This window comes from Eretmochelys imbricata, chromosome 2, assembly GCF_965152235.1.
Source record: "Eretmochelys imbricata isolate rEreImb1 chromosome 2, rEreImb1.hap1, whole genome shotgun sequence".
Taxonomy (NCBI): Eukaryota; Metazoa; Chordata; order Testudines; family Cheloniidae; genus Eretmochelys; species Eretmochelys imbricata.
This window is the reverse complement of record NC_135573.1, coordinates 88459455-88476880: the sequence shown is the minus strand read 5'-3', so window position 1 is coordinate 88476880 and position 17426 is coordinate 88459455. Positions and strand designations below refer to the sequence as shown.

At 44.1% G+C, this 17426-nt stretch overlaps 2 protein-coding genes and 1 long non-coding RNA gene across 6 annotated transcripts in view; 1 reads left to right on the top strand and 2 right to left on the bottom strand.

Annotated features, from left to right (window-relative positions):
- Positions 1–3764, bottom strand: part of ANKRD12 (ankyrin repeat domain 12) — a 109342-nt gene extending 105578 nt beyond the window's left edge. For both annotated transcript variants that reach the window (XM_077810434.1, XM_077810435.1), the window contains exon 1: positions 3610–3764. The gene's annotated coding sequence lies outside the window, so the exon portion shown is untranslated. The remainder of the gene's footprint in view (positions 1–3609) is intronic.
- Positions 3765–3895: 131 nt separating this feature from the next.
- Positions 3896–17239, top strand: LOC144261176 (uncharacterized). Of its 2 annotated transcripts, XR_013345172.1 has the most exons (4): positions 3896–4378; positions 5517–5614; positions 7740–7880; positions 15486–17239. It is a non-coding gene; the product is annotated as an uncharacterized LOC144261176 (long non-coding RNA). The 2 variants fall into 2 exon arrangements; XR_013345171.1 differs by lacking the exon at positions 5517–5614.
- NDUFV2 (NADH:ubiquinone oxidoreductase core subunit V2) overlaps positions 15431–17426 on the bottom strand; it is a 43533-nt gene continuing 41537 nt past the window's right edge. The window contains exons 7-9 of one of the 2 annotated variants that reach the window (XR_013345170.1): positions 17118–17194; positions 16283–16395; positions 15431–15585 (exon numbers count right to left, since the gene is read on the bottom strand). Coding sequence is in view for 1 of the 2 variants with exons in the window: in XM_077810432.1 (XP_077666558.1) it covers positions 15492–15585; positions 17118–17194 (171 nt within the window). In the remaining variant the exon portion in view is untranslated. The remainder of the gene's footprint in view (positions 15586–16282; positions 16396–17117; positions 17195–17426) is intronic. The other variant, XM_077810432.1, reaches the window with a different exon arrangement.

Here is a 17426-nt window from a genome sequence, read left to right as displayed (position 1 = left end):
CAAGTACTCCTTTTCTTTTAACAACACACCATCCATCAGAAGTTTTATACTAGTTAACACTAGCATTCAGAATGCATGCACAGTTTTTTCTTGGGTAGGGGAAAGAAAAACAAACATAGGAAACACAAAGGGGATAGTTAAGTCCAAACTCTTTTCCTGTGCTAGGCCTAAAGCCAGTGCCAACAGAAGGGGAGAATCCTTTGCGTACCTCAACTACATTGGATCTCATGGTAAAAGGACATGATCCTATACATGCACTGGAGCTAATGGTGGGGACTGCCAAGGGAGAACCAGGAAGTCAGAGAAAGAAACTGCTTCATACATAATCACAGGAATGCATAATCACAGTCCTTGTGGTGCTGGTAAGTACCATTCTATTCCAGCACTTGCTCTCCTTGATTTTTAACTCACAAGATACAAGTAGCCAAGTAGAGTTGTCAGAAGTTGCTATGGGTTTACCACTACCCTCCCAAAACAATATTTTACTATGACCCAGACCTCAGATCTTGCAATTGGATCTGCACAGACAGAACTTTGAACCTGCAGAATTCCAATGCATTCATGAAGGACAGGATTAAGACACAGACACATGCTCAGGGCTCCAGCTCCTAGAGGCATATGATTACATTAGAATCTGAGCTTTCATTTGGGGAAAAAATTGTAAGCTATTAACCCTCATATTTGTGAAGAAATGTAAGTGTAACCCACCATCCACCTAAATCTGCAGAGGGCCTAAAACAAAGCTCTGAGAGGTGTATACTTTCCCAGTGCATCTCAATGTGGTGTTAACTTTAAGATCCACTTCTCTGAAGGACTATGCTCTATCTACACCACCCCAACAGAAGACTAAGGTGGAAAAAAGCACAAAGGGTTGAGTTGGCATTTTCATGGCAGATACATACTGACTGTTTGTTAAGGAGTGATGTGTTTTACTGTTACCCCACCTCAATCAAGGGTAAGGTAAAGGGTGAGAGGAGGCTCCTCCTTGATGGAGGAGAGCCCCTCTCCACACATATCACGATGACCCATCAAGGACCCTACATTTTAGTTTCAGAGTAGCAGCTGTTAGTCTGTATTCGGAAAAAGAAAAGGAGTACTTGTGGCACCTTAGAGACTAACCAATTTATCTGAGCATAAGCTTTCGTGAGCTACAGCTCACTTCATCGGATGCATTCAGTGGAAAATACAGTGGGGAGATTTATATACATAAAGAACATGAAACAATAGGTGTTACCATACACACTGTGACAAGAGAGTGATCACTCAAGGTGAGCTATTACCAGCAGGAGAGCGGGGGGGGGGACGGGGACGGGACTTTTTGTAGTGATAATCAAGATGGGCCATTTCCAGCAGTTGACAAGAACATCTGAAGAACAGTGGGGGGCTGAGGGGGAAAAAAACATGGGGAAATAGATTTACTTTGTGTAATGACCCATCCACTCCCAGTCTCTATTCAAGCCTAAGTTAATTGTATCCAGTTTGCAAATTAATTCCAATTCAGCAGTCTCTCGTTGGAGTCTGGTTTTGAATTTTATTTTTTTTTGAAGAATTGCCACTTTTAGGTCTGTAATCGAGTGACCAAAGAGATTGACGTATTCTCCGACTGGTTTTTGAATGTTATAATTCTTGACATCTGATTTGTGTCCATTTAATTCTTTTACGTAGAGACTATCCAGTTTGACCAGTGTACATGGCAGAGGGGCATTGCTGGCACATGATGGCATTTATCACATTGGTAGATGCGCAGGTGAACGAGCCTCTGATAGTGTGGCTGATGTGATTAGGCCCTATGATGGTGTCCCCTGAATTGACATGTGGACACAGTTGGCAACAGGCTTTGTTGCAAGGATAGGTAATCACTCAATTACAGATCTAAAAGTTGCAATTTCACCCCCCCTCCCCCCGCTGGTAATAGCTCACCTTACCTGATCACTCTCCTTACAGTGTGTATGGTAACACCCATTGTTTCAAGTTCTCTATGTATATAAATCTCCCCACTGTATTTTCCACTGAATGAATCTGATGAAGTGAGCTGTAGCTCACAAAAGCTTATGCTCAAATAAATTGGTTAGTCTCTAAGGTGCCACAAGTACTCCTTTTCTTCCTGCATTTTAGTGAAGTCCTGACTTTATGTAGGCACTGTGATTAAATCCTTCTCTGGTCACTTTTTCTGGAAATTAACAAAACTTTAAGACATGTTCCACATCTGTCTGATACCTCATGGAATAGATAACAAAGCAGCTGACACATGGAAGTGAATGAAGTTGGGACATTCTTGGCTTTCACTGTGGTCTTGCAAATAGATACATACAAAAGCATAAAGTTATGAATGCCACAAATGGATTCTCTTCCATATGTCATCTACTATATTCCCATGAGCTACCAGACAGATGTGGAATACACCATTCTAAAGCCTAATTAATTTCCAGGAATAAAAGGCTTTTGACTGAGAAAACAGAGACACATGTTCAGACTTAACAATTTTTTTAAAATTCTTACTCGAGCAGTTTATGATAATTTTCAATTAGGAATTGTGCATTTGTTGCTGTTCTTCCACTTGTCGTAAGATACCCAGTCAGTTTTAAAAACTGAAACAGAGGGGATGGATATTAATTTGCTGGTAATTTGGCCAAACCTGAATTGACGTAATTATACTGCCTACCTAATCCATCCCTACAGGTTCAACTGGAAACAGTATTCTTTGCCTTCTTGTCCTAAATAGCTACTTAGTGTTGATGCTGTCAATCAGCTGCTGTGCTCCACCTCAGAGGTGGCTGTATTTTAGTGATAGACAATGGAATTGATGCACCCAGCTTGTAAAACAATACGAGATCCCTCAGCCCGAGGCAAGTACTTAAAAATCCTAGATGTATTCCAAATGCATTTCGGCCACACAGTAAAGCAGCAGCAGGCTTCGGCAAGACGCTGACAGGCAGCCTGGTAGAAATTCAGCGAGCAGCTTCTAGCGTTTTAGATGTTGCCAAAAAAATCCCAGCCCTGAGTCACAGGCTGCAGCAGCGCGTCCCCTCCTCCGCCGGCCCGCTGTCCACAGCGCGAGCCCCGCGCCCCGCCTGCACACCCACAGCCCGCGCCCCGGCAGGGCTCGCGCCGCGGCAGAGGCGAAGCCCCGACTGGCTCGCCCAGCCCCGTGTGCAGCAGTTACCCCCGCCCCGGCGTGTCCCCCAAAAAGCAGCCGCGGAAGGGGGGGGACGGACCGTACAAAGGACACGCAGCGGCAGTGACAGCGGCAGCCATGGCTCCCGCAGCGGCAGTGACAGGCTACGAGAGCGGCTGGCAGAGCCCTTCCCGCGACCGGCATCACCCGCAGGCCGGGGAGAAGGGGCCGCGCACAGCGGGGCGGGGGGCGGAGCAGGGCAGCCACCCTGGTGCTACCCTTCCCCCCGGAACGGGGAGACCGACAGCCGGGGGACGGGAAGGGTCACACACACACACCCCCCGCGCTCGGGGACACAGAGGGCTGGGGAAAAGGGGTTACCCCAGGGCGCAGCAGGCTCCGGGGGGTGGTGCCGCCCCCAGTACAAGGACGCTAGAACTGCGGCTCCCATCGGGAGTGGGGAGAGGGACAGGTTCGGGGGTCTCTCTCCTTACCTTGTCAGAGAAGGAAACAGCAGGACTCGTTCCTCCTCCTCCCGCGCTGCCCCTATGACAGGACCCGACGAAGAACCGGATTCAACCGCTGCGGACGGTTCCCGGAGACTCAGACCCACACCGACCACCGCCGCCGCCGCCGCTGTAGCGTTTGAAAGTGCCCCCCCCCTCCTCCCCGGCACTGCCGCTCCCCTCCCCCCCAGTCAGAATGTCGGTCTCCGTGTGCAGCTCTGCGGGGCTCCCATTGGCCGCGCCATCCCACGTGACCCCAAACACGCACGCGAGACAGACGAGAACGCGCCGCCGCGAACGTTACGGGAGTTGGGCGGCGGTTGGGGAAGGAGGGAGAGTCAACGTCACCGCCCTCCTTCCGCAGTGACTCCGCCGGTGCATCAGATCTCTCGTGCACACGCGCGCAACACACGCACACGGAAGGAAAATAACGGGCCCTGGCAGGGCCGGGGGCGGGGCAGCAGGCAGGCGCGGAGCAGGGCGCAAGCGCCGGGACGGCTGGTCTTGGTCTTGGCTCCTGCGACTGGAACATTCTGGAAATGGCGGATGCGATGTCCCGGAGATTGAGACGGGAGGGGATGGGGGAAGAGACTAGAGCACCTGCTTCCCCTTGTGACAGGAACCGAGTAGGAGCCGCCACCGATTCCTCCCGACTCTCAAGCCCAGGGCCCCCTCCTTGAGCTACACCGGGTTTTCCGGCAGCGATGGCGCAGTGAGTTTTAGCTACCCGCAGAGTGCGCATGCGCGGCTGGCTCCGGTAAGCGGTGACTGGCTCGCGCTGCGCCCGAATATGACGGGGGACGGGCCCAGGGGAGGGCGCGTGTCCTCCCCCGACCCTGCCGCTTGCTTCACGGGCCGCGCCGTGGCACGCTGCGCTGAAGGGGGCAGCCGCTCTGACGTGTATTAGGGAAGCAGCAGCGGCCGGAGCGAGCATTGGCCCCGTGGCTGTGGCTCACGCAGCGCGGGGGTCAGCGTGTCGTCTAGGCCCTGCCGCGCCTTGCACCGGACGGTGGCTGTTCCCCGCCCCCCAGAGGGGGCGCCTTTCAGTCCTGAGACAAGCTTCGATCCTTCCGAGGCTGGCGCTCGGCTTCACCCCCACGAGGAGGACCACTCGCTTGTCTTCGCCGGCTCAAGGCTCCCATCTGTTGAGCTCGGGGGAGCCACGTCCCGTACAATGTCATTGTAGTTTGTATTCAAGCTTTTAACACTGAATCCTTTCACTCGTTGGTGTAGTTCAGTTTTACCTTTTTATTGAGGGCATGACATGCTGCAGCTTCGTTAATCCGTTCCTGGCTTATTCTGCCGATGCTTTTTCCAGTAGTAATCAGCATCCTTGCTTGAGATAATGATAAACGTTTAGTGAAGTCAGCTGATACCAGTTAGACTGGATTCGAATCCCTTTTTACAGGATTACTATGTTTGTAGTGTTTTTAAAAACAGCATGCTTCCCCCCAATATTTTTTTAAAGGAAATCATCCATTTTCATATGCCATTGTTTGAGCATTTATAGAAATGAAGAAACCCGAAATTTGAGATTGTACTGTTTCCTGCCCTGTATTACTCCTAAGGGCATTCTGCACCAAAAAAAAATAAAAATTCTGTGAATATTTTAAAATTCTGCAAATTTTATTTGTCAAATAAATGTGGAGGCTTCAGCATGGCATGGGGTAGCACAGGCCAATGGCTGCACAGAGGTGGGAGATCACTGTGCAGCCCCCCATCCCACCCTTGGAACATGGACTTGGGTCTGGTCTACACTGGGGGGGGGGAAATTGAGCTAAATTACGCAACTTCAGCTATGTGAATAAGGTAGCTGAAGTCAACATACTTAGATCTACTTACCACAGTGTCTGTTGACGCTCCCCTGTCGACTCCACCTGCACTTCTCGCTCCAGTGGAGGACCGGAGTGGAGGGGAGAGCGCTCGGCGGTCTATTTATCATGTCTTCGCTAGATACGATAAATCTACCCCCGCTGGATCAATTGTTCCGGAGGTGAGTGTAGATATGCCCTCAGTGGTGAGGCTGTACTCAACCCCGACTCCACACAAGGACGAGGAAACACCTCGTGCACCTGTCATGGAGGGCCAGGGCCCTGGGGTATGGGCAGAAAAGGCTCAGCAAGGCAGGATCCAAGTGTGGAGGGGCTTAGTGTGGGGGGAATCCAGATGTGGGTTGAGAGGGTTGTGTGTGGGGCAATCTGGGTGCAGGTGGCTGAGTGAGGGATTGGGGTGGGGGATCTGGATACACAGGGGCTTGGGGAGTTCTGGGTGCAACAGTAATGGGACTCTGCAGGGGGGTACAGGTGATGGTTGGGGTTTCAGCAGGAGGGTCTGGGTGTCGGGGGGGATAGAGCTTGGCAGGGGGTGCTGGGTGTGGGGGGCTCTGGGAAATCCAGATGCTGGGGGAGTGGAATTCAGTGGGTTGGGGATCCACATGCATTTGGTTGGAGCTCAGTGGGGTGGGGATTCAGGTGCATGTGACTCAGCAGGGTGGTCTGGGGAAGGGGGGCTCATTGAGGGTTCTCAGTGTGGGGGCATGAGGCTCGGCAGGAGGGGTTATGAGGAGGTCTGGAGGAATGGGGATTAGGTGGATGAGGGAGCAGGACCCTGTACAGGGATCCCTCCCCCTGCAGCTGAGGAGCGATGGGTGCAGGAAGTGGCAGGGGGAGTTTGCAGAGCTTTCTGCAGCCGAGGGAGAAATCTGGGTGTGGGTCTAACTTGGTCCCAGATACAGTGTAAGGGAAGAGGAAGTCCTGTCCTCCCCAGCCCAGTGGGGACTAGCAGCTGAGCCCACTGCAGGGTTGCAGCCACCAGCCAGGTCTTTCCCAGTCCTGCCCTCTGTTGCACAGTGATTTAGGTCCCTGCCAGCTGCCTTGGGCACATGAAAAATACTGTTGGGAGGGTCTCATGACCTCTCTTATGGCTTCCCTTTGCTTCCCCGTCAAAGTCATTTTTCTGCGGGGAAGCAAAGAAATCTGTGGGGGACATACATTCTGCACATGTGCAGTGGTGCAGAATTCACCCAGGAATACTGTATATAATTGTAGCACCACCTTCCCCTAGATCATGTCTCCTATCTGTATCTAGCAATATACTACAGGAAGGGCATTGTACCTATCAAGATTTCCACTTTGTCCCCTTATAGCAGCAATAAACTAGGAAAAATGTATTGACTTAACCTGCTTTTCAATGAGATATGAAGTTGGCCTATAAGTTTGGATGTTTTTTAAAGCTTTTTTCCCTTTTTATTTTTTAACCTTAAACCTTAGTAGTGTCAAGTTTTATCTTTTCTGGATGTTGTCTTTCAAGACTCAAACATGGATTTTTCTCTTATTCTTTAATAAAGGGGGAATGGTTGTTGAAACTTTAACAAAACATCTTCCATAGATATTTGGTTAGGTGTTTGTTCAAAGCTCTTTTGTATTTTATTAATACATTCCTAGCTCCTAACATCTATCTACACAAGGAAATTTTTAAAAATCCTATGCTTGCTAATACTGGTTCACGCCCATCAGTAGTGGCAATGTAGGGGAGCCCTAGTGTAGGCACATAGTCAGCCGCTGCACTGTTTTAACCAACACGTTACATAACCTAGCTCAGTGCTGGTGTAATCAGCACAGTGGCGCCCGACATTGCTATCATCAATGAGCTGGTGAGCAACTTTTAGAAACATTTTATTGTGTAGATCAGACCTTTGCAGTTTGGCATTTTGAGGCAGGGAAAATTGGGTATAAGTTGATTCTCTTGAGTTCCCTTTCAACTGGCATGCTTAAGCTCCTTCTAGAACATACTTAGTTGCTAAGTGTGCAAGAAGCAAGAGTTTCTCTATTAATAGCTACTGTACAAATCACAAATATGAATTCTCTACAAGATGAAATTTTCAAGATGGAAATAAAACATTTAAATGCCTTGAATAAAAATTCTGTCAATCAGCATTCATTTATTTGGTAAATGTGGTAATCCTACTAATTCTGAAGTCAGCCACATAGTCTTGCAAGAGAAGCAGATATGAATTTCAAGTGTAAAAAAAGAAAAGCAAAAAGAATAAAAACAGTCCATAGATGTCTTCTATATAACATAAAAAACAAAGAGCTTACGCTATATTTTCTCCATTGCAGGTCACCTCTGAAGTCATTAGGTGCTAAGTTACCCCAGCGATAGGCATCTTAGAAATAAGATAGAACAAGATCTAAGAGAAAAATCAGTCATATTTACAACATAAACTTGTGCAGAGGAGTCATCTCATTGCCACATTTCAGGTAAATGAGTTCTTCTTAGTGCCAAGAATCAAATACGTCATTGAGAAAATTTTCAGAACAGAAGACTGTCACAATTGGGAACTGCTAGCATAAGACTGGAAGCTTGGTCACCTGAATTATGTTTCCACTGTCACTGAGTTGCTGTGGTCTTGTGTATGCTATGGTTCTTCCTAAGATTTGGCATACCATGTCCACACACACAAGTGTTTGCAGTGGTGCACAGGAGTTCCAAGCACTTTTTTGAACTAACATTTTTTGAGCAATGTGAACCATTGTGTGGTCCTCCACTATACCAATCTCTGCCTTTGCAATGTATGCATAGACAGATAGACCCCTAAAAGCAAATATTCCTACTGCTACCATTCCATAGGGCACTGGTCACTGCTTAGGCAGCCTGATATGCATTCTGAACTCTGCTACATAGGGATCAGGTTTTCTGGAAGCCAATTTCCTATTCAAATAGCACTATACCCAACATAGAGCTCAGTTGTGTGCTATTTGATTCTGTTACTAGCATGTCTTGGAAGCTACCAAATAAGGGTGTTGCCAGCTGGCCTGAGGCTGACATGGGCACTGGAGACCATATGCAAGGGCAGCTGCACTTGTTCATTCACAGTATTTTAATGTTTGACTGGCTAAACTGGTCATCAGACGGGGTACATCTACATTTGAGCTGGGAGGTGTGATTCCCAGCTTGCATAGAGGTAGCCATGCTAACTCTGCTTGAGCGAGTGCCTCAAAATATCAGTGTGTCTGTGGCAGCTGAGGCTAGCCACCTGAGTACGTACCCAGGGACCCAAGCGGGATTGTATTTGGGGCAGCTTGGCCGAGCCACCGCCTGTGCTGCTGCGGACACACTATTTTTAGGTGCTAGCTCAAGCAGAGATAGTGGGGGTACATCTGTGTGAGCTGGGAAGTGTAGATGTACGCTTTGAGGGGAGAAGTATTACCAAGAGAAGACAAAGAGCCTGGAAGTCCTATATAACAAGACATAGAAGAATAACAGTAGGTCCTTCTTGGCAGAAAACGTGCCTCTTTCACAATGATCTGGATCAAATCCTGAAGGCTCACCCTTCTGCACAATTAAAGATGCTTCTGGATAGCACAGAAAGTCCATACAGTGCAGTCCATCAGGACAAGGAGGCAAACAAAGAGATCTTGTATACATTTGCAGGATATACTTGTGGGGATCTACGGACAGCAGTTGAGTCAATACAGAAGAAGGAATTGAAAGGTGAGGGGCATCTAAAGAAGATGGCTGATTTTGCAATCTTGATTGTTGGAAAAAGTTTCCCAGGTTCTTAGAAAAGCTGCCATTAGGATTAATAAAAGGAAACAGCATCTTACAATAGTGAAAGTGTTTATCACTTCAGTTCCACCAGCAGCCTTTTCCTTCCCAGTCTTGCTATGTCTCCATCTCCTTGGTGCACAAGTGCAGGTGCCAAGTTCCTCCATAGGTCAACCCAGTTCAGTTCCCTAATACTTCCCCTGAGTTGGCATTTCCCTTGAAACATCCTGTGCTGGCAGGTACATGAACCACTGCTCCTGCTTAAGATAAAAATGTTCAGCTTGGCATATGCAGCATTAGCTTCAGCTCTATCAGATGGCTGAACTCAAAATAGCAGTGGGGGGAAATTACAAACTGCAGTATAAAAAGGCAAAAAATAAGAACTTTATTGCAAATCACATATTGGGCACTACAGCAAAAGCATAGTGCATTTTAAATATTACAATTTAGTTATAATGGCACATATGCCAGGCAGGGATCTTAACTAGCATTCTGCTCATATTTAGATGAAGTGACATTTAGCTTTGCCTTGTAATTAAGTGAGTGCATGGAAAACTGCTCTAGGCATATTTTGCTGGCAAAGCAATGTACAGCAGGGGTTTTCAGACTTTTGTACTGGTGACCTCTTTCACACAGCAAGCCTCTGAGTGTGACCCCCCTTTATACATTAAAAACACTTTGTAATATATTTTAACACAATTATAAATACTGGAGGCAAAGCGGGGTTTGGGGTGGAGGCTGACAGCTCACGACCTCCCCCCACGTAATAACCTCGCGACCCCCCAGTTTGAGAACCCCTGGTGTACAGGTTAACTGTTACAGACGGTCTTCAATCTTGTGTTTAATAACAACGTTTCTGGAAAATACAGAACTGTGCACTTATCACATCACAGTGTTTATGATGAAGACACCATCATATAACTACTCCATATACTTCCTCTCCAAAACTAATACAAACTACTAGTAAAGCATAAGATAAATGTATAAAACCATTACCAGCAAAGCACATAAAGGCTTTCCATAGCAGCAACTGCAAGTTGTTACACTATCAATAAAATAAAAATTTGTTCCTCCAGAAACTCCTTCACCATGCAAAGCAAGAGAAATAGACAATTAACAAAAGTTTATACATAAAACACAAAAAGGAAATCCAGCATCACTAGAAACGATTAAATAAAACTAAGAAAAATTTACTTCACTGCTCCAGCCCCATTTCCCCACCATCATTTTGAAAGTTTATGCACAACTCAGGCAAACACAAACTTCAGCACAAGCTATTATAAGTAACAGCTTTGGGTGCAACAGTTATCAAGCTGTGCATGGATTGCTGGAAGTCACACTGCCTCCTCTGATTTCGTGTTCCATTAGATGCTTGTTTGTAGCAACACCTTGTAAGACCAATCACCGCTCACGAGAAACATTTACCCTGGGAACACTCTCTCTACCATGAAGTGTCCACTCGGTAACAGCAACATATCCACCACATAAGAGCACCATTTGTGATGTCACATCTGAGGTGGAGCTTGGTGGGCCATGTAGAGGCATTGCTCCCCACCCCCCCAAAGTGACTGTTCAGCACAGCTCCAGGGCATACAGCTTTGTCCACTTGCCCTGTCTGACAGAGCCTGCATGGAGGGCATAGGTACTGGGGAGTTTGGGAGGCAGGTCTGGAAGAGAGGGATTTGGGGGGGGGAGGGCTTCTGGGGTCAGAGGAGCATCTGGAAAGTTTCTTCTGTCTTTCCTCAGTATCTGGCTTGCAAGCGGTGGTGGTTGTTATTTTGCAGTGGGGAGTATTGGGGACCCCCTGTGCACTGAGCTGTCCCCTCCATCTCGGTTGCTGGCAGCAGGATGTGGATGTGCTATTTTGCAGTGGGGGATCAGGGGACTGCACTCCCCAAGGTATTTACCCGTCCCCTTCCCCTCTTACTGCATTTTCCCCCTCCATTGCAGGCTGTGCATGGTACCCTCCCCAATCATCCATCCCTTGCCAGTGTGGAGCATGAAGCTGCACCTGGAGCATCATCAGCCTGTTCCCAGTAGCTGCACTCAAGCATTTTGCTGACTGGGGCCTCCCCTGCCCCATTCTCCCCCACCCCATTCTCCCCCACCCCACAATTTCTTCCCCCTACAGCCTAGCTGACCCACACTTTCCAAAACACACTTAACGCTTCATATGCTTTTAGTCAGACAACACTGTAACAGCAACATGTGCTTAGGAGCAGCATAGCAAAAGAGCACCTATATGTTGCTACCAAGGAATGTCTACTGTATTCAGACAGGTATTATAATGGCTACATTAGTCACTAAACTGTTATTGGAGGTTAACAGCCATTTCAGTTGTGCAAAAGCACACTCCACCATTGACTTGTGCCTGTTGATTGGTTATAGTTAAAGTGGTAGCTGTCCGTATTTATGTAGTCTGAGGTTTCATTAACCATTGTAAAAGTGAGCATGCACAGAGTTACCCAGAATTAGTAGGGATGAAGACCCTTTTAATGTCAGTGTTGTTTGATAGACCTGGAGATCCTTTCTAGTCATTCTTGGGCTTGTTTTTTGAAAGTCTAGCATCATGCACTTTGCCATAGGTACACACGCAGGAACCTTCTGCAATGATCAATTAAGACTTGTGTCAGCATTAGTAGTAGCCAGGGCCCATGTATTTAATGGTTATGGAATTCACCCTTTACCCCTAAAGTGTGCTCCAGCATCTAGCCTTTTGTTAAAATACATGTACCTTATTTCTAGCTGTTATAGTTGAAAATAAATGCTTGAAATGTGAACCAGTGCAGAATTTACAGAAAGCCTGAAACAATACCTTTGAGAGGTGTAAACCACTTAATTTATCTTAATGGATTGTAAATTCTGAAACCTAAAGATAATACTCTGCAGCATACTGAAAATAAAGTGCTGGGATAGTATAAAATAAATTGAATGTAATAATTAAATATAGGCACATCTGATGGTACTGTAGAACTTCAGAGTTATGAACACCAGTTACCAACTGACCCGTCAACCACACACCTCATTTGGAACTGGAAGTACACAATCAGGCAGCAGCAGCAGGAGAATAAATAAAATAAAAAAGCAAATACAGTACAGTACTGTGTTAAATGTAAATTACTAAATAAAATAAAGGGAAAGCAGCATTTTTCTTCTGCATAGTAAAGTTTCAAAGTTGTATTAAGTCAACGTTCAGTTGTAAGCTTTTGAATGGACCACCATAACATTTTGTTCTGTTACGAACACTTCAGAATTACGAACAATATCCCCCATTCCTGAGGTGTTTGTAACTCTGTGGTTCTACTGTATTATTAAATTGCACATATAGTTCTATAAAACCTATCTTTTAATTTAAATCAATAGAAGTATACTATATTTGAGACAGCTGTAGGGAATTAGGACACTTGCTTTTTTTGTAAGCTAAAAAAAGTAGAAACTTTTCAGCATGAATTAGGAATATAAATGAGGTAGGGAAATTTGATAAAACTATGTACTATGATATTTAGCAATTTTTGGCTCAGCTTTTTGCATTTTTTTAGGAAGTGGAGGACTATGAAAGATTGACTTCAGGAAATATTTCAAAAGTTGTCTTCGTTTGTCTCCATTTGAAATAGTTGTTGATGTGCATGGTTTGGAGCAATTCTGGAGTTCTCAATCTTTTTCCTTTGTGCAGATCACATTTTTATTATGAGACTGCTTCATTATTAACTCCCTTAATGATCATGCTGAACACTTACCTGGCCAAATGCAACAGCATAACATCTTAGTACTAACTACAACAATTTTTTAAAGGAAACAAAATGTATGCAATTTTAGCTATCTTTTCATGTGATGTTTTGTCTTTTGTATGTTACCACCACTTTCTGAAACATGTCCTCTTCCTTTGCACCTAGTTCCCTGCCACTTTTTCCTGGGACATGCTTCCCAGGCAGCTGATCCTTTCTTCCACCTACTCTCCTGACATACTGGCAAATAAGCTCTCTTTTCCTTTTATGGATCAACAATGCACACTAATGGAGCTAGGCTAGCTCTTCCTCATTTCCAGCTGCTTTTCTTGGCATCCAGGCTCTTATTATTATTTATCTATCTAGTAGCAGCACCCAAAGGCCCCAATCAGGGTAAGTGCTGCATTAGGTTAAGTACTTTACAAGCACATGAGACATTATCCCTGTAAGCTTTTCAGAACAGTGTAATTTCAGGAGACACAAATGTGTGTCTGACACAACAGGAGAGAAGATGAGAGTAATGGTAATGTGTGGATTCTGGACAAAGATGGAAGCACCTGAAAAGAGCCAACTCCAGATTACCTGCCAGGTCTTTGCTCTCCAGAGCACCAGTTCATGGACCACAGTTTAAGAACAGTTTGTTTAATTAATAAATTGGTCTAATTTTATAAGACCAATTAATGTGAAGATACACAAATAAAAGTTTTTGGCCTGAATTACAAAATTAAAACAGAAATGGACTGATAACATTTTAAAATAAATGAAAATAATATGGTAGTACCAGTAGTGCAAGAGAACTGGACAGTGAATTTAACTATAAAGAGAAAATGAAACTGACAGTTTAGTTTCACTATCCAGGCTCAGTGAAGGGCATTAAGTCAAATAAACATTAAAAATTGTAATGGTTCTTCATCTTCTACAATAATAAGGCAGTTTTAAGAGTTAAAGATGGTTGTTTTTTTTATGTGGGCAAAGTTGCCCTATACTTGCACTACCTCTTGGAGATTATGTGAACACAAAACCAAGTAGCTTCAAATCCCTACATGACACCTCATTCTTGTCACTCAATTATTAAATGTATAACTTGTTTTATTAAATGCATTTTTTATAGTTTAGTTATGCTACCACCTTTACAGGTTACTATAAATGAATTTGAAAAAAATCTTAATTTTCTTTTTTAGACTGCTTGCTTACACTTTGAATTGCTCTTGACCCAACCAATGAAACTGGACTCCTGTTTCTCTTTTGTTACTAGTCAGTTTCACTTCATGGTTCTTATGCAATTCTGCAGTATTTGACTGGAAATATTGCTGGCGTTTGTTTAAAAGAGTGCACACTGGATATTTCATTGCATGGAGGCATTTTTCCTTATAAATATTCTCAAAGCATTCTTAACTCAGTTGAAGACGGTCCCGAACTCCCAAAGCTGAAGGATTCTGAAGGGATGTACTCCTCTCTCCCCCTATTCAGTGGATAGAAGATTCCAACCTTGCAATCAGTGATATAGTTCATCAGTGCCCTCAGCTCTCAGGGTTTTTGTTTGCTTTCTCCGCTGAGAATGGAGAAATTCCCTGAATGCTCCTGTTAAAGACCTGGTCAGTCAAGTTTTTGATGTCTTTCTGTTACCATATAGAAGTATGGGACTAAAAAGGACCTCCTCCTGATGTATAGTCCTGTCCCCTGCCAAGGCAGGAAACCCCATCATATCATCCAATCCATAAATTTATCAAGCTCTATTTTAGTACTAGTTAGGTTTATTCCCTCTCTTCAGTCCTTTGATAGTTAGACACCTAATTTCCAGCCTAAATTTATCCATGGCCAATTTATACTCACTTGTGCCAGCACTCTCCTTTAGCTTACATAGTAGTTCTCCCTCCTTGCCATTTATTACCCAATGTATATAGAGAGAGCAATCATATCCCTCTCAGCATTGATTAAAGTCTTATTGTTAGGGAGTGGGATCGATTGTACCAAAAAGATCTTCTTCCACTTCTTTCCTGCTCAGACTTCATTGATTAGGTGACAGGATTGTTAGAGGTAAATCTGCTACTTATTTTTCCCCTTTTATTATTCCCTACAATATTAAGTTTATTGTTGAGTGGTGATACCATGTGAGGTATCATCAGCCAATCAGTCTACTTTCCATTGTTCTCCTAACCCTTGCTCCCCAAATGTAATCATATTGGTCATAATGCCTTAAAGGTAATCTACATCTAGACATACAGTATGTACTTGTGTGTGCTGAATGCCCTCAATAGGAGGACAGCATCTTCAGCAGAGAAGATAGTAAACTATTTTGTCCTTTTTGTGCTCATAAAACTGAGAGCAAGGTTTTCACCCAAAGATTTTTGATGAAGGGTGAGGGCAAGGCAACATGTTTCGCATACACCTTTGCCAAACTTTCCCCATTTGTAATCTACAGATTTTTTTTTTTTTTGCACTTAGCACTAATTTTTTTTTTATTGCTGTGGCATCTTTAATAGTGTTACTATTCTCAATTTTAAAAAAAGTTTAACACATAATTAAAGCCATTTGAATGAAGTTAAAGGTGTTTTATTTTCAGACAACTTATGTTTTTATAATTTATTACAGAAATGCTTAGAGGTCTGCTCGAACTCCAAATCCAGGTCCTCTGGGGGGTTCAGTCAGAGAAGTAAGACCACCAACTGGCTCACAAGAAAAGCGTCCATTTCTGAAAAGATGAAAGAGCAATCAGATTTGTTCATCAGTATTGTAACAATCATCTTCTACCCATGAATGACAAGTCTGACTCAATCTTTGGGCTACCATTTTTCCTGTTTCTCCGAAGGATGAGCAGAGAGAAGGGGAGGAGGAACAACAGAACATAGTATCTGTAAAAATACTAGTGGTAAATCAAAGGCATTCAAGTAGAATGTCAAATATGGAACTTGATAACCAAAATACATACTTCATAGATACAAAAATTAAATCTATATGATTAACAAAAAACCAGGAGCCAATGGCTTTTTTTACTCCAGCAGTACCAATGGCAACATCTGATTATTTGTTTCAGATCCATCTAGATTCATATATTCCAAGGCCAGAATTGACCATCATCATCCTCTTGTCTGACCTCTTTGAATAGCACAGGCCATAGAACTTCCCCAAATTCCTGGAGCGTATCTTTTAGAAAAACATCCAATCTTGATGTAAAAACTGCCAATGATGAAGAATCCACCACAACCCTTGGTAAATTGTTCCCATTATTAATTACCTTCACTGTTAAAAATGTATGCTTTATTTCCAGTCTGAATTTGTCTAGATTCAATTTCCAACCATTCGATTGTGTTATACCTTTCTCTACTAGAGCCCATTATCAAATATTTGTTCTCCATATAGGTATTTACAGATTAATATAATCAAATTACCTCTTAACATACTTTGTTTTGAGTCCATCACTATAAGGGATGTTTTCTAACCCTTTAGTCATTCTCATGGCTCTTCTCTGAACTCTCTCCAATTTATCTGCATCCTTCTTGAACTGTGGACACCAGAACTGGACACAGTATTCCAGCAGTTGTGACACCAAATACAGAGGTAAAATAACCTCTACTCATTTGAGATTCCCGTTTATGCGTCCAACAAGGATTGTATTAGCCCTTTGGACCACAGCATTACACTGGGAATGCATGTTCAGGTGATTATCTTTCATGATATTGTTCAGCATCAATTAGCTCCCCCATTCATACCTCTTCCTATGCGTTTGAAATTGTGCAGGAACAGTGGGAATTAAAAAAGGGGGAGGAGGGAAAAGACAAGTCAGTCTTTCACAAGGGTCAAATCCAGCCTAGGTTTGTAGGGATCAAAAGTCTACCAGCTTGTAGTGTTTTGGGTGATTTATGCAAAATAAGTTTGTGATTACATTCCACTTCCTATCAGGCATATAGCCACTTCAGACCCAAAATCTCAACTGGCACTTTCTTTGGTAGTCTCAAACAGACCAAGGATCGAAGAGTTCTGGACATGAAGTTTTCCTCTCACCTCTACACACAGCCTCTCCAGGTTCAAGTTTATGCATAAAGCAGGTCAATGTGGAAAATGTGTAATGCCTGTGCAGTTCAGTGAATTAATAATGCCTTCAGTTCTACAGTAATCACTCCAGTAACTTTTCCTAGAACTAGTCGCCGACATTAAAAATAGCTTTCCTTCCAAAAAGATTTTCTCTTTCATTACTCACCCCTGTATTATACAAATACAATTTACCTTGGGCCAGGTTTGGGAACTCTGCCAGCCTTTAGTTCATCGATTATGTCTTCAATATCTTTTGGTGTCAGATCTTCCTGTAAAATGAAAGAGACCACGCTATTAAAGAAAATTTAAAACAACATTTGTAAGCAATTGTGTGAAATGTAGTGTTCACAATTCCTCAAAACAACAGTTTTTAACTTTTAACCGAATTCTTCACTCAGTTTTGATTCCAGCACAGATAACTACGATCCTATCAGTTAATACAGAGGTGGGCAAACTATGGCCCACGGGACCCTCCTGCCCGGCCCCATAGCTCCTGGCCCA